This window comes from Trichoplusia ni, chromosome 6 (genome assembly GCF_003590095.1).
Source record: "Trichoplusia ni isolate ovarian cell line Hi5 chromosome 6, tn1, whole genome shotgun sequence".
Classification (NCBI taxonomy): Eukaryota; Metazoa; Arthropoda; class Insecta; order Lepidoptera; family Noctuidae; genus Trichoplusia; species Trichoplusia ni.
Genome location: NC_039483.1, coordinates 884162 through 912059, shown reverse-complemented (window position 1 = coordinate 912059; position 27898 = coordinate 884162). Strand labels below are relative to the sequence as shown.

General features: G+C 34.8%; 2 protein-coding genes across 3 annotated transcripts in view; one reads left to right on the top strand and one right to left on the bottom strand.

The window, feature by feature from the left end:
- LOC113495086 overlaps positions 1–27898 on the bottom strand; it is a 91942-nt gene that overhangs the window by 49791 nt on the left and 14253 nt on the right. The gene's annotated exons all lie outside the window — the stretch shown is intronic.
- On the top strand, positions 13–26132 carry LOC113494700 (homeobox protein MSX-1-like). 2 transcript variants are annotated; one of them, XM_026873126.1, is made up of 3 exons: positions 13–2047; positions 25094–25278; positions 25723–26132. In XM_026873126.1, exons 1-3 carry the CDS (start codon positions 1669–1671, stop codon positions 25969–25971), a joined length of 813 nt encoding a protein of 270 aa, XP_026728927.1. In that variant the 5' UTR covers positions 13–1668; the 3' UTR covers positions 25972–26132. The 2 variants fall into 2 exon arrangements, with proteins under 2 accessions (XP_026728927.1, XP_026728926.1); XM_026873125.1 differs by having other exon boundaries at positions 25091–25278.

Sequence of the window (27898 nt, the reverse complement as noted above, 5' to 3'; positions counted from 1 at the left end):
TTTTCCCTTAGCAATATTAAGGGACACATCGTCTTTTGTTAATATTTGCGAATTGACAACGTCAATTTGGCGTGACAAGGTTTTTCCGATCTTATTTCGTTGTGATAGGGTATAAAATCGTGTTTCGTGTTCAAGGGAAATCTTTTTGGCCGATGCACAAAGAGATTGTAGATATCTGTGTAATACGATTAACTGTTAAGTGACATGGCGCTAATGATTTGATTCGGGATTATTTCTTTTTGGAATGGTGTTTATTGATTATATTTTAAATATCTCATTTGCAATGTCTCGCCTTGGTTTTCTTTCTAAATGCCGCTGTCATTTTGTAAATATTATTGTAAGACCTGCATAAACTAAATGCTCGTGTAGTAGTAAGTGCCATTTAAAAATACATTATGTCTACAATTTTAAACATCTATCCTTGTTTAGAAAATTCTTATCACTTCACAGTCATACAGTGAAAGGACAGACAACTCTACCCGTCCAAATCCCGTAAAATTAAACAAGACATGTAGTTGTACGTAACAAGTAATTTAGTATTGGAGTCTGGCTGAATCTCCGCTGCGGAACTGAAACTGTCTGGAAACAAAACAGAGAGCTGAGCGTCTGCACACCTACTCCTCGTCATAAACAAATCAAACATGGCCGGCCCGCCCGAGATATTAATGAGACAATGAGACATTAGCTCGCTACAAAATGCCTCCGCATTCGCGAATAATTAAATCGTAAAGTCCCCTCTACGCCGCCTACAGCTCCCGTCTATTTACTCCTTTTTCATTCAACACAATAGCCGCTGCAATCCAACACGCTTGGCTCCGTTACGTCACTTTATTGTTACACGACACACGCCAAACTCGACTTTACGACCTTCGAATAACGTTTAAATTTGCCCTATATAATATAATTGTATAAGGCGTATTCCGTAGAGACTATTAATTTGAGCGCGACGGACCCCGCCTACTCAATATCGCGTTTACACACATGTCGGATTGTATCGTCGTCTCGTTCGCTCCGCGCCGCTTATTAAAATTCCTCGGTCGGTAGCTGCATCTCTGTCGGCGAGGAGAGGCGGGCCGCGGCCGCGGCGGGCGCCCCAATGCTGGCGCGATTTCCACCGCGCTTCCACGCGAATCATTACGCGGAGATATCGCTCGTTTCCGAACACATTCGCAAGTTTCCGCGCCGCGCTTTGCGACCGCACGTTCCGATTTCAAATCCACGCTCCATATTCCGATATTATTTTTTTATTAGTGCTGCCAATTGTGCTAATTCGACTGTTGCCGCAATAGTGATGTATTGACTCGACTATTGTATCGGAACACACGTTTACGTGGATAGTGTAATTAAATTACGATGTGCATATGAACGCAAATTATATTCACGACACGACAAAAACTTACAAAATAATACGCCGACGCGGAATCAATTAACGAACATTGTCTAGTTTGCCGTTAACAATGGGGCGAATTTACAAATACAAATTACTTGCATGAGTAATTGTTTGACAATGGGACACATAATGAACTTAATTACTCGTCCAGTGCACATTTGAATATCTGAGCGGACTGCTGAAAAGAAATACAAGTGTTTATAATAAGGGTATGGCGAGATAAGATCCGTCGGGGGATTAGCGCGCGGATTTACTTGAAATGTCATCGAGCAGATGAAATGAAGACTTCGCTCGAATGCGAGCGCGGGGAGACCGCCGACAGCGGCGGGAAGGGCCGGATCTCGTTCAGCGTGGACTCGCTGCTGCGGGGGAGGCAAGAGCCGGCTAAGGAGGCGGTGGACACGAACAGCAATGACGCGGAAAGCACGGACGCGGCGCCGGAGAGCGACGAGAGCGACGTGGACATCGAGGATGTGGAGTCCGCGGACGAGCGCGAGGAGCGCGAGAGCGGCCCCGACGGGGAGGAGCCCCGCGGGGTCGTGGTCCCGCAGCCGCTGCTGCCGCGCCTCTACCAGGGGCCGCCGCCGCCCTCCTGGCCCTTCGGCGCCTTTCCCTGGATGGCTCCCAACCCTATGTTCCGAGGAGGGTCCCCAAACTGTAAGTTGTCTTCACATTCATATCATCAAGCAAAACCTTTAAAGTCTACTTATATCTAGTTTCGATCGCATGGAAACTATATTTTTAAGTCACAGGAGTTGATTAATTCATTTTTGCGTGATACCTATTTTCTCTGAGGACGGTGTTTTTGTCATTGTATACTGATACTGACGATACGATTACCAGAAAGAAGGAAATAGCTTCTATCTTCAGATGCCAATAACTACTATTTCTACCCACCATGATGATTTGATTATCCTTTTATTTCAGGCTCTACATTATTTCATTGAACCCCAGTTTTGAATAGCTACTTAATTCTCATATTTTCCGGGAAGTAGCAGTTTTCCTTAATTATATTTATTTACTAATTTCACACAAGGTTACTTGAATTCAACTTTTTTATAAGGAAGAATCAAATAACACAAGAAGCTTTTTGAAGTGCACAATTAAACGCTTACTCTTCACGGGTTTACTTGTCATTTAATAACAAAACGTGGGCATAGAAAAAAACACAAAGAAACAATAAAAAATAACCCTTTTACTTCACCTCCATAGACATTTTTAATAAAATATTAAAATGGTTAAAAATAATACTTGAAAAAACTTAATATTTACGAAAACAGTTAAAATATAACCTAAGTAAATAAAATATTTGTGTTCCGTTACTGAACTAATACACTGAAAACATGTTTTGCAATAATATGCTAATTATTGTTAATTTCTCAAGTTTTTTTAATAATAACACTGTTATTTTAAGATCGACATTCGATAACGAATTTCTGATAATTATTAACATAAATACACGATGTTCTAGACTATTTTTACATCGCAATAAACCGGAAATTTCGTCCAGACATTTTATATTAACACCTAAACAATAAAAATAACAGCTATAATGACGATTGTATGATTATTAACAGTAATAAAGTATAACAATGAAACAATAAAATTACAGTCATTAATAGAGGGAAAATACAATGTATATTCCAATCAGAATCCAATTAGATTTATGTTCTGTTAATCAGGGAAAACTTTGGTATTAGAGATCTATTAATATTAAAAGTCAATAATAATAACAGCTTATAAATATCCCCACTGTTGGGCACAGGTCTCTTCCCTTTTTACAAGATTAAGTTAGTTTCACCTGTTCCGTTCTCTTTCTATCTGTCTCTATGTTATCAAGAACCATACACACAAACAAGGGTATGTATAAGATCACAAAAAAAGCTATGCAATAATACACTGCGTGGATTATTATTTACCATGTCGCCACTTCAATAGGTGTATCTTGCGGGCTCACCCGCATTTTTTGCTTATTTAAGTTAAAGCAGCATAGTCTAGGTAGAAAGAAAATATACACTCACATCACATAAATATATTTTCGAATACAAAGTAATTCTTCTTTCAAATCAAACACTTTTCTATTTGTTAGTTGTTTGAGCGTTGTCGAACAGGGCAGTCAACCCAAAATGAGCTGCGGTTTATAATATTGACTAGTTTTACTGTCTTCATGTCACCTGAACCCCTATTTTACAGTGGTCGATGAAGTAATGGCAGTTGGATGAAATTTAAAACTATTCCTATTCTCTTAAGAATTTTGCCAAGACAATAATTGCAAATTCATTGTATTGACCGTGGGTGTTTCGCCCCGTACTCATGTTCAATTATTGTATTGGAAAAATGTTACTAATAATGTAATTTTAATCAAATCCGTTCATACAACGGTCATTATAGCTTATTATAAATAGCTGAATCGGGCCCTGTGCGTAGTCCATGATATAACAGTATTCAACCCAAATCGAGTTATGAGTTGAGATCGATAATAATCTTTTATGCCAGTCTTTCTGGTCTACTGCCAACCATTTGTCTATATAACCACGATTCTCCCTCATGTCGTCGACCTATCCTACCAGATGCCAGACGCTATTTTTGCCCTGACTTGACCACCTGTCGTCACCTCGTCTGTCTAATCCACATCTATTGATTTAAGTTTGAAAGATTAGTAGGTATATTTCGTTTATCCGTTTCATAATAATTATCTTTTAAATAAGCTTGGGGAACTATTAAGAATTAGTAGCTACAGCGACTCTTCGTTGCTGGCAAGTTTATTTTTTTAGAAATTAACTATAACCTCTTCAATAAAAAGTATTTTATGTATCATAAGAGTAGCCAAAACGCACACAAATTAAAAAACAAATACATAGTCAGGCTTCGATAGACATTTTTGAGCAAAATTATTATTGTTTAATTAGCATTACGCTGTGTACGCATATACTAAAAGAACGAAAACTGTAGATATTAAAATAAACAACACTATAATTAACGAATAAATTAATTACTCAACATATTCTTACTGCAAGTTATGTTTCTACTATGCAATTAGTGTTATAATATCTCACTATTTATTATAAAACATTAAAATAAATTATATTATTATATTCACATGTAAATTGTTATTTGAATAAGAATAATTCGAAACAAGTTCACAAAGTGATATATTTAATCGTTTCTCATTTATTATAACTTTAAATCGTTAAAATAACCGTATTTGATATTATAATGTCTATTTAAGTAATAAATATTTAATAATACATTTGAGCGTTTTATACATAATTTATTTGAATAAATAATAATTATAATATGAGTTTGGATTGTAAATATCCCTTTAATGTGAAAAAGTGTATTCAAACATAGCAAGTTAAATAATATTGATCGCCAAGCTTGCTCAGTCATGAGTTGCTTTTATTTTACGAATTTTCTCAAAGGATTTTTCTTGACCGATTTTCAGTGATGATTTTGATAAAGTAAATACCATAAACTTTTTAAAACGTCGTCTGCAACTATGTACTTGGAAGGAAATTCAGACAGTTAAAGGTACAAATCAAGATACTTCCACAAATAAAACATTTTATAGACTTTAAATATTTATAACTCAATACATATATAAATAATATTCATAAGAATCTATTTTTTTTTATGAGCGAAATATTTTTGCAATATTGCTGTATAATATCTTAAAATATAGTTCGCATCTTTAAATCAAAATAAATGATAATTGGTTATCTCACCTTAGATAATGTATTCAGTCTTTGATAATGTGTGACTGAGATATTTAAATAATTATTAGACATGTTAAAAAGAACATCAAATTCAAAATTCACATGATTAATCAAACCGACACTGTTTAACAAAAGAAAAAATGTCTGATCAGATTTAAAAAAAGAACATGATAAACAGCTTCTACGTTTGAAAAAAGAATAGCACCTCGTACCATGATATTTTAAGCAGGTTTGTAGTCGCTGTGGAAGCAAGACAGTGCTCTACATTAAGGATACGGTGTCTCGCTCTATCAACAATGCCAATTTAAAATATTGCTCTAAATTTTATAACGGAGACACAGGCTAACAGATTCAAAGTGATTTATTCGGACATAAATATGTATTAGCCGATAACAATTAACTAATAATTTTCCTTGTTTAAGTAATGAGTTTTTAATGAATGTAAAATTTATGCTGCACTGATTGATATATTTATGGTCTGTGTCATATTATCTCTTTGTCCTACCTATTACTGTTTAGCATAGCATGCTGTTCAGTTCGTAAAAGAATGTTAATGATGAAGTAAAGAACGGCTAATAAATAACTAACGTTTACCTCCTGATCTGCTTGCGTAGATTACAGTCGTGGAGGTTAGATATAAGCGGAAAAAATCGTTTAATAGAGTTCTTAGCTATCCTTAAACTAAATTTCATAAATAGCAGCTTAGTAGTTCGGTCGTAAAATTTAAACTGACAAGCTTTCGCGTTTATCATGGCGTTTGATATTTATATTATTTAATGTGCATTAATAAAAGAAATAACAACAGCACTATAAACAATATTTTCATTTTAAAACCATTAAAGTTTTATTTAGGTAGCTAAAAATATATAAAAAATAATGTACTTTTACAAGGGAAAGTTTCCCTGTGAAAGGCTTGAAACGTGCCCAGAAGGCTGGCAGCATTGATAATGATCTCTATTTTCTTTTTGCCAAATAATTTGTGATCAATCACATAATCAAAAAATCTCAAAACATTAACAACACTTACAATGACATACGTCTTCTCAAATAATAGCTGTTATCAAAATAGATTCACCCGTTCGCGAGTTACAATGACGCAGATATATTAAAACGTGAACGTGACGTATCTTTCACGTGCCAGATATAGTTAATTACCTAAATACACATACTAAATTTGCACGAAATTAATTAGCAATCAAGGTCCCTATTATTAATTAGTGTAGGTTAAGTTTAAATAACGAGGGTTAGGATTTGTTTAATGTAATTTTGCTAAAATGTATTGTGTACTAATCTAAATATGCATTTTGAGAATGTTTGTTGTTAGCAAAAAACACTAATTACGAAATAATTTAACTTTTATACGTTTATGAAGCATGTTTTACTCTTAGAAATATGATATTTTAATTGAGAAAACAATATGAGACCAAATAAAAAATCAACATATATGGATACGTGTATGTTAGTGGCTTTTCAATTTCCAAAATTGCTAAACAAATTAAAATAATTGTTTGCCGAAAAAAAAAACTCATGTATTTTGGTACCTATAAGATACTTTATATACCCATAAATACAAAAATCCCGGCTCGACTCAAGTAAAACCAGAGAACGTTAATAGTATAGTTACATCAAAACAACATAATATAATTAAAATTAAAGTCAAAAGTCAATCAAAATTACTCTTTGTATTCAAAAACAAAGTTTAAAGCGACTATTTAAGAACTAATGTCTATTGTGAATAATTAGGTCTCTAGTTCATATTAATTTGTTTTTTATTTGCAAAATTGTCTTTAATAAATGCGTAAAGGTAATTGTTCTGCGTCATTTAACTATACTTCAAGACTATCAAATTATAATAATTAAGTATTGAAAGTAGTAGAAAATGTAATTGGTAGAATGTAAAACATATACATATATTTTTTTTTCTGCTCTCACTCACGGACAACTCACACACGGTTATCTGATCCCAAGGTAAGCAGAGCTTGTGTTATGGTAACAACTGATAAACTTACTTATATATTTCTAAATACATACATATTATAGATAAATTACACCCAGACACCAGAACAAATGATCATGCTCATCACACAACATTGTCCTGGGTGGCAATCGAAGCCACGACCTCCGGTATAGCAGTCAGGGTCACTAACCACTAGACCAACAGCGTATAGCTTGGGAATGAGGAGATTATAAAAATATCAGGAAAGTTTTTTTTAAGCATTTTGAAAATAAAGCGTGTAAGCGTAAGTTCGGTAAGAACGAATCCAGGTCATCCCGCCACTCGTCTGGTCACTCGCGGCTCATGACAGAGACAAGTGGAAGAAGAGTGGGGAGGCCTTTGCCCAGCAGTGGGACATTCCAGGCTAGTAATAATAATAATAATAATAAGCGTAAGTAGGAAGGACAAAATTCTTTAAATTAGTGAGTGGGTTTTCAAGCGTCAATTTCAGTTTAGTTCCAGACCAGAAAGGTAATAGAGAACTACAAAATGAGTGGAAATTTATGTAATTTATGTATATAAAGAAATAAAGAGTAAACATATAGATACATAGTTTCGTGGTAAAGGCCATACCAAACCCACTTCACGTGACGTGTCGTGGGTTCAATCCCCGCGTAAGTCAAAGCATGTGTGAGAATTTTCGTTTTGAATATGGATGTATTTGTGTATGTGACTTGAATGCTTGTAAAATCCCAGCGACACAAAGACTAAATAACTTGCTGAGTTAAAAAATCAAACTGCTTACGAAAAAAGGTCTATCAATAAAGAAATCGGAAGCTTCACTTAACCCGAAGTTCACGAAGCGGTGTTTAGTAACACACGATCAAAGTAAACCAGCTAATCCATTAACACATTAATTTAAACAAAACATTGATAAATGTGTTTTTAATCTTCACACTGAGCCGCGGTGTTGCTGAAGGTGAATGAATTAATTATCCCAACAAACTGGTTATTTTGGTTATTAAGACCGAATGCTGATAGCTGATGGCATGTTTGGGTTGGCTCGTCAACTGTTATTGAGTGCTTGTGGGTTCAATCTAAGTGTGTGTCAATTTTGCCTATAACATATACTTACGGGTGCCCTTTTTCCGGGATGAAATGCTAATGACTTTAACCCACACCTAAGGCGATTCGAGGGGATATGACGGACTCTTGCCAACTAAAACCGTCAACCTTTTTTAATTTTCTAGACCAGATCCTTATAATCGCTTGCGAAGTTCTGTGCGTCTCTAACCGGGTTATGGGTGCCTACCATCGAAACCCCTCACGACACAAGAATCAGGCCCATAGTGTGGGAGTCGTTTTTTTTAAAGAATAGACTCAAAAATTCTCGTTGATTTTCAGCGGTTTACCAGATTAGTCCAAAATTTTGGTACTCTCGGTATTTATTTAGTTTCTTGTGTTTTTTCTACGCGCTAAACCTGCTACTCATTCATAACGAACTTTAATAAGTTTTTTTTTTATATATGACACCGTATTTCTCAATAACTTTTCTGTGGGCATATTAAAATTTCATTACTGCAAATTGCGAAAACAAATTCTTCACTTCTCTTTTGTTTTTCTCTTTACCTATCTAAAAGACACATGTTAGTATTTATTTCCTCTTAATATTCGCCGACAGGTGACACCTAATCATCAGGTCCTAGTTTTTTGTCACAGCATCCTGATCTACGTGAGATGTGCTATGTATTATATTTTTTTTAATTTTACACGTCCATTCCATCGTTAACGTGCTCGCATGCGCAAGCGCATCGGAGGTGTTCGAAGACCGAAATTACGATAGCCATGTTAAGTGCGAAGTCAGGACAAATGGTATTTTGTTTATTTTATTATAATTGTCTTCGCTCATTAAGTTTTTCAAGTTCAAAAAATGTTATGCATTTGTCTCTCATTAAAAAGTCCTGTTTTGTAAGCAAATTCGGACGAAAATGTGTGTAGGTCTAAAATACCTAGATCTTTATCTATTAGTAATTATCTCTCTGTATCAAAAATACGCGAAATGGTACATAATATGTAGTAACGACGACATTGCCTACATTAATACCATAAACGTGTCCAAAAATAAATTAAAACTCTTACAGCTCCCGACACAGTTTGAACTTAACATTAAAACCATGTAAATTGATCCAAAATAACATCACCTTATTTCACTGCTCCAAAAAAACAAAAGCGTGGTGCATCTAGTAGTCGGATCATTAATACAAACACCCGCTAGATGGCGTTGACAGGCACTCGTTAATCATCGGAATAATTAACAAATAGCAACGCCTTATTCAGTTTAACAAGAACTTACGGTTCTTCAGAATTTCTCGGAATATTCGGATGCGATGTCAAAAGAATGGAAAAAAAATATACAACCGTTATGTGACGATATTTTGACATTTTAGGTAAGTTTTCTTGTTGTTCATTAATAATGTTCTATAAATGATGTGTCTGTGTCGTTCTGTAGATGTAAAGATTAAGAGAGTGATAATAAAATAATGATGTATGCGATAGTGTGGAACCAAAATGGCGAAATATTGTTAAGTATTAAATAGTGTACCTTTATTCGTAATCGATTTAAAATTACATGAAACTAAGAGGGTCATAAAGCAATACAATAATTATCTTAGAAATAAAAATACAACTACTTATGACGTTTCATCCCTGTTTAAAAATGTTAATTTAAAAGGATTTCATCTACTATATTCTGGGCTTATTCAAGTTAAAAATAATATTTCTGAAGCTTCCACTAGTTCATAGTATAAAAATGAAAAGAAAAAAACATCAGAAACAAATGCAGTATCTTTTAAACCGATTAAAAAGTTTGCAGATAAATCCAACAAACTTTGAAATCATACCCAGCTCAGACGATGTAAATGATACCACACAATTAGTATTCTTAATTGGGTAATTTGATATTATAATTGTTATACAATTAAGTCGAGTAAAGGAATGAAATATATCTGAATTTAATGGAATTTCTAAAGAAAGATAATAGAAGTATTTAGTTCGTTATAATAGCATTTTTGTATCAATTACATTCATCAAAATAATTGCGAGGGAATGTTAGTTACTTACACTCTTTTTTTTGTGAAACCGTTGCCTAGAGCTCAGTTTATATTGCAGCGTTGACAAGTAGTTTTTAAAGTGCAAACAGGTACTACCAAAGCAATACGAAGCGAATTTTAAAGCCCATTCTTTCTATCCCTAACTTGGAAACTCTTCTTTTCGTGATTTCTCTCGTGTGATTTAACATTATCTAAGCCTAATCTTATAAAAATCTGCTTGTATCTTACATAAAAATAATGAAAAGCAACGGTTTGGTTCAGTCATAAAGAAAACAAACCATTTTCGTCACCAATTTTTTTTTTGTACCTTGCGAACTCCCAGTCACGCGTACGACTCGCACTTGACGCGGTTTCTTAAATAAATCCAATATACAAATACGTATAATAAAGTATATTATAATGTTATCGCTGTATTTAATATTGAACTCAATATTGTTATTATTAATGGAATGCTACGCTGTATGCTAGAACCGTGACCGTTACATTTTATAATGATTGACTCAAATCGATATCAAAATTAAAACCAATCTCTTACAGATTTGAATAATATTATACTTATTGTAATATTTATTTTTTTATTTATGGTACGCTTATAAGTATTTATTTTGATACTTATATTGCGACATTAATATGAGTAACTGTTGTTGCTTATTCAAATTCGACCATAATCTTTTTATATACTTACATACCAAAATGATATGCAAGATTGAGGATAGACATTTCAAAAATATTCACTTGTTTTTATGGATACTGCCATATAATAGAGAGAAATGGTGATAATCTTTTACGGCACGAATTATTAACTGGAAGGCAAAGAAGTACATAGAGAAATTGAAGAAAAGGGCATACAAGGAAAAACGAAAGATGCATAGGATGAAATCAAAAAATAAAAATGCATAAAATGATGATGACCATGGAAATTTAGAAAATTCTTCAAGACAACCTGTCAGTCCATGAAAAAACAAATATTATAAAAAACTCCTATTTTCGGGCATTGCTTTTCCTTAAAAATAAGTTGATTTCTACGCAAATGAGTGTCATTAACACACTCAAGCACTATTTAAAAACACTATATAATCTACAAAAACTAATATATCTACAAAATCGATCGATCGTTTCGGATCAGTTCTACCAAACAGTAAATTCAAGCACTCGATAGTGCTGCCATCTATGCGTGACGGGCGCACGCCAATTATGTGATTTGAACCAATCAGCAGTCCTGATTGTTTCTCGCTACTATTGAAATTATACTGTTAATGTTCGATAAGAACACAATTTTTACCGAAGCGAATTGTTCCAAGAACCATTAAATCTTGGCGTTTAAGTAAACTGAGACCATGTGGTGTTGCTACAAACTGTTGACTGTTCAGACAATTACAGATTATAATTTACTGATTCATGTTTAGGCGTTTTACTCCTAGTTATTTTGGGGATTTTCAGTCTCTTCTTTTTCTTGTCCTTCTTAAATAACTAAACTTAATTTACTCAAGTTCTTTGGAACATCATGTAAATTGGTTAAGTTAAAGTTCCTTTTTTTTAATGGTAATGGGCTTACTTTTAAGCCTCTTAATATTACTTTATTTTAACCGAGGTATGTACCAACTGAAAGACAAGTATCACCGGAGTTAATTTCATTACAGGTCTTGTCAATACCTCTTTCAAGAAATACTTGTCCAATTTTAAGTAAGGTTTGTATCAGTCCCAGCAAAGTAGAGATCAAAATTCAACTTAGAAAATATTCGATCAAAGGTACCTTTTTCAAACTAAGCTGGGGTTGTCTTCCAGTTCAGGCAAAACATACATATATCAAAATTCAACTTGGAAAGTATTCGATCAAAGGTTGCAAACCGGATACCAGCAACCAGTATCACTGCTATTTAGTTTCGGATAACCCCATTCTGGATACCAAGTCTTTTCAGTAGTCTGACAGACTCCAAAGAGGATACCCGTTAGATCACCATAGATTAGACAGAGTATTTATGGTAGTCCACCATTGTACTATAACATCTGACTCTTATCTTCATCTAAGATGTGATAGTGATCTTCAGGGAGCCCCTTATAAAGCACAACAGACTGTAATTGAACGTTTTTATTTGCTCTATTTGAATGGTAGGTTTCATTTCCGATGTCTTAAGGAACTTTTTTTTAACAGTTTAGATAGATCTTTGGTTGTCTGGTTATTGAATTGTAGGAAAACGTTTGGTTTAATTTGTTCTAAATAATAAATAAATCCATTTAAATGTCATGTGATTCATAGCGTGTGTCTAGTCGCGAACTTAGTTTTAGTTTAAAATCTTCAACACCAGGACCATACCGAGAACTATTAAATATAATCGAAAGATCAACACCTACTGGGTCCAAAAAGTCAAATGTCAAACCTTCTAATAAACACTAAACCTAAAACCCAAAAAAAGTAAAGCAAACATCACTGCGGCAAAAAAACAAATGACGCAAAATACCTAAAAGGAAAACACGTGAACGTCAAATCGATTTACTTAATCGATAAATAAGTCTTGTGTTGTGAGCATGACGGTCCAGATTAGCGACAATTATTTGATTGGTGGACGCCCAATCAAACATAGGACTGCTATCGTATGCGTACCATTCGATAGAGATAAGCTCGATTTAATTCTCGTTTATGTACCTTATGAGGCGTGTTGACTATTTGTTCTAGACCATTCTAGGCCATGGATGATGACTAATTGCGATAGTGAACCAACTTGAACTTACTTAATATTAAAGCATACTTTTGTTGAAGTGAGACACAGCGACAGTAGGTGTTGCTTTCTCATTTCATTCGTGCGTGTATTGAAACTTGGGAAATAACTGTTTAACTGTGAACTAATTGATTGATCACTTAAAACTAAAAAATATTAGATCAAAATTAGTTTGGAAACCAAAATCAAAATTTTGGCATGAACTTTTACTGACATGGATATGTTTCTAAGTTCTCTTTTTCAATCGCCAGAGGCAGAGCAATTTAAAAATAGAAGAAACTTTGTGTCTCGCACATCTAAATTCTGAAATGATCTGTTGACTGCAGTTTTTCCGAACCACTACGACCTTCAAACTTTCAAAAAGCGTATTCCTTGTTAAAAGGCCGACAACGCACTTGTGTCCACCCTGGTGTGGCGAGTCCCGTGGGCAGTGGTAATCGCTTAACATTAGGCGATCCATCAACTCATGTGCTTCTCGGATTTGCAGATCTTGTATAATTTCTGCACCTCATCCCCCAATTTTCTAACATTATTATTACATTCTGTTTCAACGATTATATCAGAGATATCATAACTAAACTCCTTATACATCACAACATCTGTCTTTGGAGTAATCGACCTTAAATCATATCAGCTGTCAACGTAACGAGTTGGTCCGGCAGAATTTATATGACGGTGACAACTAAGGTACGAGGTATCGGATAAATCATATTTATTAGCACATATTAGAGGTTTATGGTTAAGGAGATGGTTCACTTGAAATAATAGGGCTATTAAGGGTTGTAGGTGTTAAAGAAACTAGAGATTTTAGTGCAGATTTGAATTTGGTTGATTATTTCGCAAGTATGGATGTGATTAGTAATCTAACGTAATTGATTTACTTTAGGTGCGCATAAACACATCTAGTAATGAAACATTCAGGTTACAAGGACTATTTGTAAGTCAAGAACGTCTAAATAGCAGAAAAGATTTGGTTGTCTACACTATTGCTTTCAAATTTTGTTTATATACGGACAGTTGTAAGTTTTCTAAATAAATACATAAATAAAAGATGATGAGGCATGCAAAATAGACATTCTGTAGAATGGGAACTATGCGATTCGATACGACGGTTCAGCTAGTAGTTAGGACTAATAAGAATTATTATAGCAGCATTAAATCAGATATATAACCTAAAAAAACTCAGAAGCTGTTTAATTGGAACTGCATAATCAATGGCATAACCATCCCATGAATCCACCATCTTTATTAAAATAATTATAATGTTTCATATTTCTAGTGAACCAGAGAAACTTAATCGTGTTATGTGCAATCAATTTGCTTCCTGTATCAAGGCACAGCAAGCAAGCTAAAAACAACAATTATATAAATTATATCAATTTCATATAAACGGTCCGTGATCAATATTTACTAAATATAGAGCTATTAGAACCAATTCATGAGGTGTAAGTGTCCGTCCAGTGCCTATTAGAGTGAATAGAAATCGCAATGCGGTGCAATGTAGCAAATGCTATGCAATTATAGATACCGGCTGTGGCAGGAATCTGGGCTTAACTACGAAAAATATGTTCGCGATCCGTGCGAACTGGTCGACTTATACGTGGGAATAATGTTTAGGAGCAATTAGCGAATGATTTAGACTACTGATTGGAAATTAGAAATGTTTCGGTATGTAATTGATGTAATAGGTTTTTTTATTAGACTTTGTCTCTTGGAGTTCTTTGAGATGAATAATGCTCGCTTGGGTGGTACTCAAGCCAACTACGTGAACTGAATTGACGATGTTAGGCAATAAAAACCAAACAGTCTTCACAGAGAAACACCAATATCTATAACATCCAAAGTCTAAAAAGATAAACTTTGACACTTACATTTTCTTTATAGGAAGGACTACATAAAAATCTTAGGTACCTACCTTTTTCTGTCACTTTCCCAAATTTTGAGTTACGTCGAGTGAAATTATCAAAATCATATCTATGTCTTTAATTATTAAAGACGTAAGTAATTTAATCCTTGTATTCGGGGTGACAGAAACATTCAAGTCCAAGGCAAAAATACACAAGTTATTGCAAAGACACCCAAATAATTGATACTAGGCTAAAAAGATACCAAAGAAAAGCATAGGCACAGAACACTCATCTTTCAGCATTTTGGATTAAATCCCTCAAACACCAATCAGTCGGACCTTCATTTTGATCTTCAGACCCTCGCTCTTGATCCCCTGTTTGCCTCGATATTGATCTTGATCATCCCATACATAATCACATACTTTCATCCATCTAAATAGGTGAGGTGTCCGCCGTATTTGGACGTAACACTCGGCTCGGAATAATAAATTCCATGCCATCCTCAACACTTTTAGCTGTGTGAAATACCTTGCGCCTGCGAACATTTACTTCAATTTTATATGTTCAGTCCAGAGCTGGATTATGGTGCTATTTTATCGATATTTTTTAAAAAGAAACTACTCTCGCAGTAAGCAATTTAATCCTCTTTTCGCGGGTTACGTTTCACAAACATTCAAGTCACATGAGCAAAGACATCTAGACTAAAAACAAGCATTCGTGGATCACACTTTTTTTTTTTGCTATGGATCGATCCCGCGATACGTCGCACACAGGCGTTTCTTGCAAGATTTTGTGACTTCCAATATTTTATTTGAACCTTTAATAATATTTTACACTGTATATGGGACAGCTTTTTTGAGTTTTTTTTGAGTTTGGCAATATTTTCATCACCTTAGTCCTTTTCAATCAACCTGACAAACAGCACCCATCAGAATTATCTCCATATAAATTATCAGTTCTACTCCTCACTCCAACGCCAGTTGAACTTATCACCAAACGAAATGCTCATGAAGAAATACTTCTCTGAAATGGCAATAGGTCAGCATGTAACCCTATGTTACGTGTTCTACTGCTGTAATGACTGACACCCAATTAAAGGTGCCTGATAACCTCGTAAAGAACCTTAAGACATGGTTTCACTACGTAACTACTTTGCGTCGCTGTCACTTGGACGAGCGTAATGTGAAAACCGCTTCTGAATTCTGTTTTGAATATACTAATGTTATAAAGCTAAAGAGTTTGTTTCGTTCATCGCGCTAATCTGAGCGACTACTGGTACGATTTGAAAAATAATTAGTGTGAGATAGCTCTTTTATGTGGAAGGCTATCGGGTATCGTCATGCTATAATTAAAAGGAGCAGAGTGGTAATATGTTGAAAACAAGGAGAGAATATGCGTGCACTCTGAAAAAAATGATCTTGAAAATTGCTAACTTAGGTATACCCAGCACTTGGACAACGTTGCGGCAGCTTTATATGATACACAAAATTTGCGTGGTTTTACTTAAAAATCCAGAAGTATGTATGCTGCGTTTTAAACTTATAAAGCCTTCTTCCCTCTTCTCCTGAACCTAATATCTCTTCTAGAGGATACATTGACATCATTGTTGTCATTTTACGGAGTCGTTGCCTGTATATCTACATAAATAGACCATTCACGTGACGTTTAAGTATTAGGTCTTAGCAGTCTACATCCAGCCTATATGTTTGTATACCTAATCAGTTACAGATATAAGTTTGCCAAGCGAAAATCGCCTTTACAAACAAAGTCAACAAGTCATTGACATCAATTTATCATTTTTAATATCTCTTAACAACATCATTTGTAATGCCGTCTGCGTCGTTAGTTGGTATCAATTTATACAAATTGTTTTCCAATTCATGAAGTAATGTGTTGATCTGAAATATCTATATAATAAACGTATAGAACTGCTCCATAACCATCAGCTAGGATAGGCACTCTTCGTCTCGATGTAAAGAGTGTAAAGTCGATCGTGCAAGTAGAAACATTAACGACGACTTTTATTACAAAGCAGTAAAGTCCATTTTTGTAAATCCTGTTTACGTGTTGAAAGTACTTCGTCATCGCTTATATTATACCAACAAGAATGAAAATAACAGCCCGCCCCCCATATCGAGATATTGAAATTCACCAATTAAAGTGAACAGTAAAGCTTAATAAATTTCAACAAAAAAACGTTTCGCGAGGTTTCCGGATAGGGAGCATCATTACCGTATTTATTAGTAGCGGGCGCATTAAACTGTCCTTAACACTCAACTGTAATGGCAACCGAAAAACGTTTATGCGGTATGTGAATTGTGCCCAAATGCGTCCACACGCCGACGATATTAAATAAATAATTACACATTTGTCAGATACTCCTAAAAAGCGAAATGTCCGCGACAGGCTGGTCGCCATATTTGGTCCGTTTTGCCGGCGACTGCGCAGGCGCAGGTGAGCGCCAATTACCGGGGAGCGCAAAAAGCGCGCGCGGACAAATTGTGAAATTGTAAACGTGCGCTTCTGAGCTTAGCCAACCACCACAACTCGGATACGATGACCTATTAACACAAGATGGACGACATGCGACGCGACGGTTCGACCACTGCTATTTAACGGTTCAGCATTTCATTTTGACAGATACACTTTTCAGTGCCCATTTACACATATTTATTTGTTCAGATATTTTACTTAATCGAATTTACTAAAATTGCAATTTATTATAACATTCATTACGCCTTTTTAGTTAAAAAGTGAAAAAAATATTAATAATTATACTGAAAATGTATCGCGCTTTCAACTACACATCGAAACGGTTATTAAACAGCCTTCTCTATAAATATATCACAGTAGCAAGTACAACTACACGAGACAAGGTCAAAAAAAGACCATTTCCTTTACAATTAAGTATCTTTATGTGAGGTATTTAATTGTTTGTAAAGTCAAACAATACAGAACAAAGTATATAGAAAAAAACAATTAACTTTTAATCGTGGTAATTAGTAGGCAAGGCAATTAAGAGGATAATAAAATTCATGTAATGTTTAACTCGAGCTTCATTTTCTTTTAAAGCCTTTGAAATACATACCTACATGGCTTTTATGCTAGTTTATTTTTTCAAGATAAATATTAGGTAAGTAAAAGTTCATAATAATTGTATGCATTTTTAGTAACTGCACTCTATTAGCAAGACTAATATATATATTAAATGTACAATCTGTAAAATAATCTTGGAACTGGACAATTTCCATTGTGCAAGCGAGACGACAAGCTACAATGCACGTAGCGCTATCCTGCTTGCACGACAGCAAGTACAGACTCATATAGTCCGATAAACTCAAAAGCAGCTGACTTAACACACGTCTTCCTTTAATACTAATTAACATTAAACTAGCTATACTAGACGTCTATTATAATAATTTCAATTCGTAATAAAATGACATGCAAAATGAAACACGGCAATTTTCCCTCGCACACCACTTATATCCACCATTGGCTATTCTGCGAATATTTTTTATGTCTTAATTATCTTTGAGAGGTCGTTAAATTGCCTCACCACCCCTCCTGTGCGGCAGCTTGTGATTAACAAACAATAACTTGATAATAAATTATGATTAATATTTTCAGTATAAACAATTTCATAGTCGTCATGTTATAATGGCTGTGGGTTTTATGGGGTACAGGGATGGACTTGGATGCAGTTTTCTTGTGTGGCCATCCTTCTTTAATAACTTTTGGAAATCGCCAACCCGCAGTGAGCTAGCGTGGTGATCAATGCTCAAACCATCCCTATATTGAGAGAGGTATCTGCCCAACAGTGGGAAGCATGTAGGCTAGTATTATTCAAACCGAAACTATGTGCCATAAAGGCAACTTGAAACTGACTTCCGTCTGTATTCGAATAAGCCTTTACTTAATGTTTGTCGAAATAAAACTCAAATTCAAACCATAACGAATATATATTTAAAATAATTTTGTGAGTACCGACACATGCTAATTATCACACAAAAATCAACTGCAACAACTAGAACATAAGGCACAGTTCATATTGTTTTAATCCTGTTTTAATCCCACCTGACAGTTTCAATATGCATCCTAATTACCCCACAATCCTTCCAACTAATTTAACGGTCAACTTTTCTTCTCCACTACAAATAAATAAATATTCCTTTGGTTATCAGATGCATCATTATTAGTCTTACTAATAGAGTCTACAGCCTCTCTAGGCCCATATAGGTAGACAAGTGTCGACTTATTAATTGTCCTATAGACTAAAAGGAGCATTGTAATTGTCCGCCATTCATTTCATTCATTCATTCCAAATCCGGCCCTGCTTACATCTTGAGTGAGGTAATTAGTGAACGACGCGTCTCGGACCGAACCGAACGCATTCAATTCAAAATTATGCAACTTGCAATTATTATCTTTTTACAACCAGCGTTTTTAATGATTGGAGACTATGACAGCGTATAACAGCCTTTTAATTTCGTTTCCTATTTAATTGGTGTACTGCAAAAATTGATGAATAACAATAGGTGGGTTTTCTAGTCTGTGGTACGCGATCGAGTGTGAATACTTTTTTGTTTAGTCCTGTTTTGAATGCATCTAATCATTACTGACATTTTATAGCTAGAAGAATGTTATAATACGACTTCTTAAGTGGTCTGCAATATATAAACTCTCGTTTAAAATTGTTACTGTGACAGGTTAATTTCGCTTCGGTATTGCTTCTGCTATTAAAGTTAATAACTATTATTCAACAGATATATAAAAAAAATGTGAGGGTACGTATTCGTAAAATATTGATAATACATGCAATTACTTATTATTTCACGTTTAATCAAGAATAAATGATTAATGGTAACGGTTCAGGCGTCGGACAAATCATGAATATTCACAGACATTTAGAAATCTATGCACATTTATAGGAACATTTATTTATCGATTTGTATGATTGCGTTCTGATTTTACAACTTTCCTATGCTTCGAAAAGGCACCTTTGAGATGTTCTTTTGTGTTGCAAGTTGTTTTTAACGAATTAACGTAATGCAGTTAACATAAACCTTGAACTCAGGCTTTAACTGTTTTACCGACTTAGGTAACGCAAAACTTCAAGGCTCATACAGTTTATCTTGCCAAATGTATAGTATCGAATTGTAGTAGGTAGTTAAGGCGAATAAAAGTCTATAAATTTTTGTTTTCCAGGCAAAATAAAAAGACAGTTAATTAAACTTTCCTTCACCGCCGTTTTCTTTCATATTTCATCCATTCGAATGCTTTATTAATGCCAATACACCACTTTTTACTCATCGAACTGTCCATTTAAGTGTAACAGTTCGTTAAAAATGCCCTTAGCCTTTTAAAATATGCTTAGTTAGGAAAACACTCCATAAAATGCTGTTTTTAATCCCCATAATTGCATGTCGATTTTCCTAGAAATACTTAGTAGAAAAACATTCCTGTCGATCCATCTACTGAGGCATCAATAATGCTTATTTACCGGAAAATGGCTAGAGATCGCATTTTCTTGCTAATTAATCCGTCGTGTCGGTAATTTGATGTGATTATTGAGTGACAGCTAACTGACTGTAGCGATGGCGTGCGATCAATGCGTGTCATATTATACCAAGCGGTACATTGTAGCTTGAACACATCGGACTCTCAATCCCGTTCAAATTTATTCGTTCCGTCGATAAAAATTGTCCTATTATTCTGAAATGAAGCGATAAATGTATCCACTTTGTATCTAAATTAATAAAAACATTAATTATATTCAATGAGCATTCCATGCAAATAACACTAAGACAACGTGTCTAACACATTTCATAATAGCTTATTGATTAACGCCAGGTGACAATTATAACGAGTTGAAATCTACTAACAACTTAGTTGCAACACTCGCTACATACACGTTAACAAAACAAAAACACAAAGCCCTAGTTAAATTAAATACGTAAGCTTACAAAGTATTTTAACAGAAAAACGAGTCGACACAAAGTAATTTATTCAATAACAAACAGAGATTACAACAATCCAATTAAATGGCGACATTGACAACTAAATCCTATTAAGTAGCCCAAACGGCGCGCTTAATTGGCCGCCATTATACAAAATGCTCTATGGTCTGTCATCGTTGCACAAAATGGCGCGCGCGGGAAAATAAATACGTTTAGAGATGGATATTATATCTTCATTAACGTTCGGTAGCGAGCATTGATATGTCCGCAGGTGGGGCATTGAAATTGTTGTATTTTATCACCGGCGCGCCGGCCGGCGATAGGCATTCGAGGATGGCCCTCGCCTTATTGGCTTGTGTATACTTAGTATTGAGTCGTTGAAGGTCGGAGAGTCGGCCAGAGAAAGTTTGAGCTGTAGTCTATGGAAGACTTCTAGACTACCTACGGAACAGCTCTCGTCTCGTAAATAATTTTGGGGTTAGATATTCACAAGATTATTGGTCACCGAACCGATTCGCATTTGTACTGTATTTTTGTCTCGTGAGCTTTATTCATAATATATTTGTTTAATTACAAATTTTAGATACTTTAACTTCATTATTAATTATTTCCTGTTTTCTCCTTTAAAAACTCTTTATTCCCGGTAAGTATATGTATGCCTAAATACACCGCTAGGGTCAGGTTCAAATTAACTAGAAAGGAAATTGAAATATTAACATGGAAATTACGCTTTTAACAACGAAATTTATATACACGAGCTTAATTAACTACATTTAATTTAATTAATATTTATTGGATACAGTGTTTATTCGATCTTACTTCTTGTTGTATGAGGCATTCATGAAATTACAGCAATTATTAAACGTCTCAAATCATATATAGTATTCTGAAGGATGTGATAATAATGTGTAGCATTCTCCTTTCTTTACATTAGATTATCAGAACTTCCTTCATTCATAGAAAAATATTTCCTTCTCTTTCTGAAGTACAAATATAAAATTACCAACACCTGCTTTTGAATAACTAAACTCAGTTTCTCCACTACTCAGCCATCAAATTGTAGACTTGGTCCAAATATTGTATTATATGAATATTATGAATGCAAAATTGTATAAATATTATTCTTCTACAAAATGTTTGTATTTTTTTACGATAACACAAACCTCGTAGTGGTGGGACATAAAATTCCAATTCGATTCTACAAATTACATAAAACAAAAGAATAACAATAAAATTAGGTCACAACCTCTAGAGAATTCCAAAAACCAATGTTTATTTATAGAATGTAATTAAAATTTGAATTGATCGATTGATTTGGCCGTTAATAGGCTCTTTAGCGAGCGGAAGTGAGACAATAGGACGCACTACGCTGTGATTATACAGTCCAATGAATCGATGTTTTAATATTCAAATCGATTGAACCGATTCAGCACCGATGTTATCCGGCTAATGACACCGCTTTCCAGTTTAATTAATGGTGATAACAAAGGACGATAATGTATGATAATAATGTGTTTGTTGTTGTTTGTTTGTTTAAAAGTGTGCGTAATATACCTACGTTAGGCACCTAGGCTGTGTTTTAGAATAGGTTTTGTTTCTAATTTGTGTAAAATTTACACTATTAGAACTTTATTGGAATAAAGCTTATATGTTAAGAAAACAAGTCAAATGATATCTTAAAAACTAAAAATTTTGTGAACTGCTGGAACCCTTAACTTGAATTAATACCTAGTTTAGTTGCAGTTTTTAAATGTCCTTCCCATGGTTTTTATTTGTATCTCTTTTAATTCACGGGATAAAGGACGGACGAGGGTTCATGGGAAGAGACCAAGACCTTTTTAAAAGCGTGCACGGGACACAGGTGGACCATGCAGAGGCCTTGTTGAGACCAGGAATTCCAATTCCTCTTCTTGAGTTCCTAAGAGGAAACTTTTAAAAATAGTAATGCGTCTTTTCTAAACCTAACCTAACCACTGCCAACGTTCATACGGAGGCTCATAAAAACCTTCAATATGGCCTGCATTGAAAGTAGGAATATTTTTTTGTCTGTTAACAAACAGCTCTTTTCTGACAGAACTTTCCCAACCAGAACCAAATCTAAACGCAAACATGTCGTCACCGAGGTGGTCTGAACAAGACATCCGTATTCGAGACAAACTGCAGTTTAACACCAAAACTACGATATACTGAATTACGAGCGGTTTACGTTAATTAGCGAGACAAATGTACACTTCAACAATACCTAAACTACTTAAACACCGCTCTATTCCATTCTCGTAAAGCTCATTTTTGCATGACGCTAAACTAAGTTCGAAATGGTCTTCCTGTGTGTATGTTTGGTATAATTTTAACCAGCAATAACTGTGTCAGGTATGAGCAAAACGTTCGCTACGGTAGATGCATTTAGCGGACGAATTTCACACCGAATGATGGCTAGGGAAACGGAACTGGAATTCTCTTCGCGTATATTGGTGTCACTTGTGGTGTAAATGGTTTTGGTTTGTCGATATTTTAGTACACTTCACTATTACTTTTGGCTTGGAGGTAAACGGGTTATGAAAATTGCACGTGTTGTTTATAATTTTGGGTTGTAATGACTCCTTTTTCTAATCTCTTTCTCCTCGACGACCTCCGTGGTCGAGTGGCGTACGCACCGGTTTCAAGGTGTCGCTAGCTCTGAGGTCCCGGGTTCGATCCCCGGTCGGGTCAATGTAAAAATTCACATTTCTACATTGCCTCGGGTCTGGGTGTTTGTGGTACCTTCGTTGTATCTGAATTCCATAACACAAGTGCTTGAGCAACTTACTTTGGGTTCAGAACAATTGTATGTGATGTTGTCCGCATTTATTTATTATTTATTAAGAGTTTTCTCTCATTTGGGATCGGCTGTTAAATATATTAAAAAAAACGACTCCCGCACTAAGGAATTAAATCCTTTTATCGCGGGGGTTTCACAAACATTCAAGTCAGATGAAGAAAGACACCCAAACTCAAGACATGCATTCGTGGAGACATGTGTTCAGAAACGCTTGTCCTACGCGGGGATCGAACTCACTCACTCAGTGAGTTTGACTTGGTGACCTCAACCACTCTGCTATCCGTGCAATGCAAATAAAGTTAAGCACCATGATCTATTCTCAAACCTCACATACATGGAAAAAGGCCCAAGATATAACAAGTACCACCTTATTTTACGAAGAACGACCTCCTCTCTGATCTCTACAAACTATTTTATTAAACAAAAGTTAATAAAACACCCTCTGAAACTGAGTCAGAAATAATAGTTCACTACATAATTTCCCATTCTACCTTTCTAACGGAATTTCGAAAATGATTCAGTCAAAGCAAACAGCAATATAGTGAGAAACTTTCGTGCTTACTTATTTGTCATTTGCCAAAAATAGCCTTATTATTACATCGTTAATAGGTACAATGGTCGGCCTATTGGTCGAACAAGGAAAGACTTTTATTGAACATTACTATTAGTGATTCATAATGAGAAATATAAATATTTGTGCACACAACATTGGAAGTTTCGTTCAAAGTGATTTTGTCGGAAAATCCTGAATAGAGCCAGCACAACATTTCATCATTTCACCTTTCATCTGTTAGTAAAGTTGTTGTTATACTCATCAATAGGAGTTGCTAATTAGCTGAGCTGTTAATGAGACCCGCTGTGGGCGAACTATGGGTCAATGACTATCTTGATTGGTTCCACATTTTAAATTGATGCGGAAATAAGTTAATTTCGTTAAACATGATGTAAGCAACTACGCTGAGTAAACAAAAGATTATGGGACTGCGGAAAAAAGATAGATTTTATTAAATTATTAGACTAGTCATAGTCACCTACAATTTTTCAGTATACAGCATAAAATCTAAAAATATCAAACAGTTGAGATTTTTCCTGCAAAGAAAATGCTACAAATATTTAATGCCTTATATGTAAGTAAACAACAAAATGAGACCTTGATAAAACAATTGCTTAGGAGGTTACAGTGCACGAAGGCGATTAAGAGAGCACTTGGGACCATTACTACTTAAAGTAAAACCTTCATTTTTGGTCGAACGCTGAAATCCTTGTGAGGACCTCGGGGAGGTAGCGGGTAGTGTAAAACTCTTAGCCAAACCTTACTTAAAAATTATGGGCCGTCGTAATTTTTTAATCACCATACTAACTTGTCGATTAACTAACAAAATCCATTATCAATATAAAAATAGTCTCTTACATTTAATTATCAACCGTGAAAGAAACAGCGCAACATCACTTGTAGTTTTCCCGATCATCACTCTTAGTAACAACACAATCTTGTCTGATATTAACAATTCAATAAAACAACAATTAATGACAACATATTTAAATAGGTACCCTTCACCCCATACTACCATAGTCCCATCTAATCTCGCACCATCCCAGCAGGCACACCGAGCGGCCCGCCCGTCGTGCGCTGCCAACTTCGCAAGCACAAACCGAACCGCAAGCCGCGGACGCCCTTCACCACACAGCAACTCCTGGCTCTCGAGAAGAAGTTCAGGGACAAACAGTACCTGAGTATCGCGGAGAGAGCTGAGTTCTCATCCTCACTCAGACTTACGGAGACACAGGTGAGATTGGATATATAGGATCAAAATTTCAAATAAAAATTTCCATAATTAGAATTTTTTATTTTTTCACCTATTCCAGCTGCTTCTCCATTTGACCCAAAAGTTGATTGGCAGATACTGATTTGCGGCATTAAGTCAGCCTTATGTACCTACCACAATTGTACATGAACGTATAAATAAATAAATATCTAGATAATCGAAAACAAAAGTTTTTACTTTAAATAGGCAGATTTCCAGGCATTTTTTTTGGAAGAAACGACAAGCGTTTTTCAAATTAGCTTTTTTTTATTATGTATGTTTGCTTTGCAGGTAACAGGACACTGACCACTAAATACTTACTAAACATAAATTAAATCGAAAGACAGACAAATAGGACCTGCAACTATTCGTGATATATAATCTTTAGTAAAATGAGTCAATTTTAAATCAAGACTTTTATTCCAGGTCAAAATATGGTTCCAAAATCGACGCGCGAAAGCGAAAAGATTGCAAGAGGCGGAGATTGAAAAGCTAAGGCTGTCAGCCCGGCCTCTCTTGCCTCCATCCTTCGCACTATTTGGCGGAGGAGGCGCCCCACCGCTCTTCGCAGCCATGGCCGCGGCCTCCAGACCCCAGCTCAGCTTCCTTGGAGGTCCCCCAAGCCACCAACACGCAATAAACATGAACATACTGAATTCCCTACAGCCACATTGACGAATGGATCACGCGGCAACGCGTGAAGCGAGCGATCAGCCGCCATCTTGAAACGATGTGCGAATTTGAATTGAAAGGGTCCCTATTCTCGTAACTGCAGTTTGGTTTCGCTATTTTAAAATCTTTTTTGTATTAAGTGTGAATGTGTCGTTTGAGTTAAGTATTTAAAATCAGGTGTTAATCGGTTTTTGTTTGTATAGTGGTAGTTGTTATTATTTCGTAATACTTTTTTTATCACGACGAACCTTAATTTTACCTAAAAATAAAAACAAAAGGTCTTTACAAAAACAGAAGATTTTCCTACAGCCAGCATATTATGCTGCAAAGAAGTACTTAACTAAGCAATTTAATACGAAGAGATTTAAAAAATACTGTACTGTGAAAATGTTGAGAATAGGGACCACAACTGTTAAACGAAACGTTTCTAAAGTGAATCAAGGACTTATAAAAAAGAAAAGTGTTCCAATTACAAAACGGACTATATTTGGTGCGCCCACGTAGGTTACACAGCTTTTCAAATAAATAATGTTTTCTGATATTTTAGGTTATAGGTTACAAATAATAACAGAGTCCTTACTAAAACTGTTTTCTTCAATTAAGTGTATATTTCCACGTAGCTAAGGTTACTGGTAAACCGAATAAAACTCTCTATAAGTGCAATTTCTTATTAAATGTATTACGGAATAGAAAATGTAAATAAGTTCTGCTTAAGCAACACTTTTGATGTACTATTTTGCAACTATATTTTCTCCATTATAAACTCTTAAAAGAAGGTTGGTGCTATTGTAAGAGCGAGACATCGCTACGCTATGTCGTTCGCTATCTCGTTTTGACAATACCAACAGTTTTGTTTTAAGAATTCATAGTACAGGCTTCAATGACGATGACAAAATTAAATAACGGTTTCATTTGAAAATGTGAGTAAGAACACATTTTTAAACTCTTAGAGTTTGGGATTAGTTGGTCAGATGCTTCTGATAATATATATTTTTTCAACACACAAATTTATAGATTTTTTATGTAGCGAATTTTTTGACTACGACAGCAAAATTTACTATGCCCTAACTATTCACAGACAAATTTTCCTATGAAAGTCCTCTTTGCCATAGACAATCCTTAAAATACTTTACGTATACTTGCTAAACGATTTCAATACTACATGGAAAATAATTATAAGTGGAGTACTTAATATTTTAAGTAATATTACTGACGTGCAAATAGTATTGTAAATAATATTTAAATAAATTATTGTATACGTAAGATTGAGTACATATTACTTAAGTATATTTCTAATGCATTAGATTTTTTAATACAAATCACTGATCATAGATATTGTGACCTACCTTACTATTCGGCGAACTTATATTGGTTATGGTATGATGGCTTTCTTTTTTAATTTTTAAGGCCGATCACGGTCAAGACAACTGGGTGGAAATTTTCAAGTGTTTAAGTTTTTTTATATCAATGTGTTGTCTGTTTATTGAATATTATTTCCCTTCATATTATTGAAAACTATTTATATTATTAACTTACCTGTCTCTTTCGCTTAGGCAGTCTTCAAATATCTGAGTCTTTTGAATTAGTTAAAGACATGGTATGAGAAAATAAACTTTTTGAGCGAGAAAATGAAATGGTATCATAACCAAATTAAGATCTCCATGTATCTATTTAGCCATAATTTTACCACAGTAAGTTCTTGAAAGTGTTAATTTTACTCGCTTTTGTGTCATATTAATTAAAAAGAACATGCATATTTATTCCTTGTTTATTTAGAACTATTTCTTACGAACAACACAAAGAACAATATTATTTTTGTCATGGACAATGCAGTCTTTACATTACAGAAACTGTGTTATAATAAAAATAACATTGTCGTTGTTCGTAACAATTCTGTCATTTATAATCTGTACAAAATACCTACTTAGTA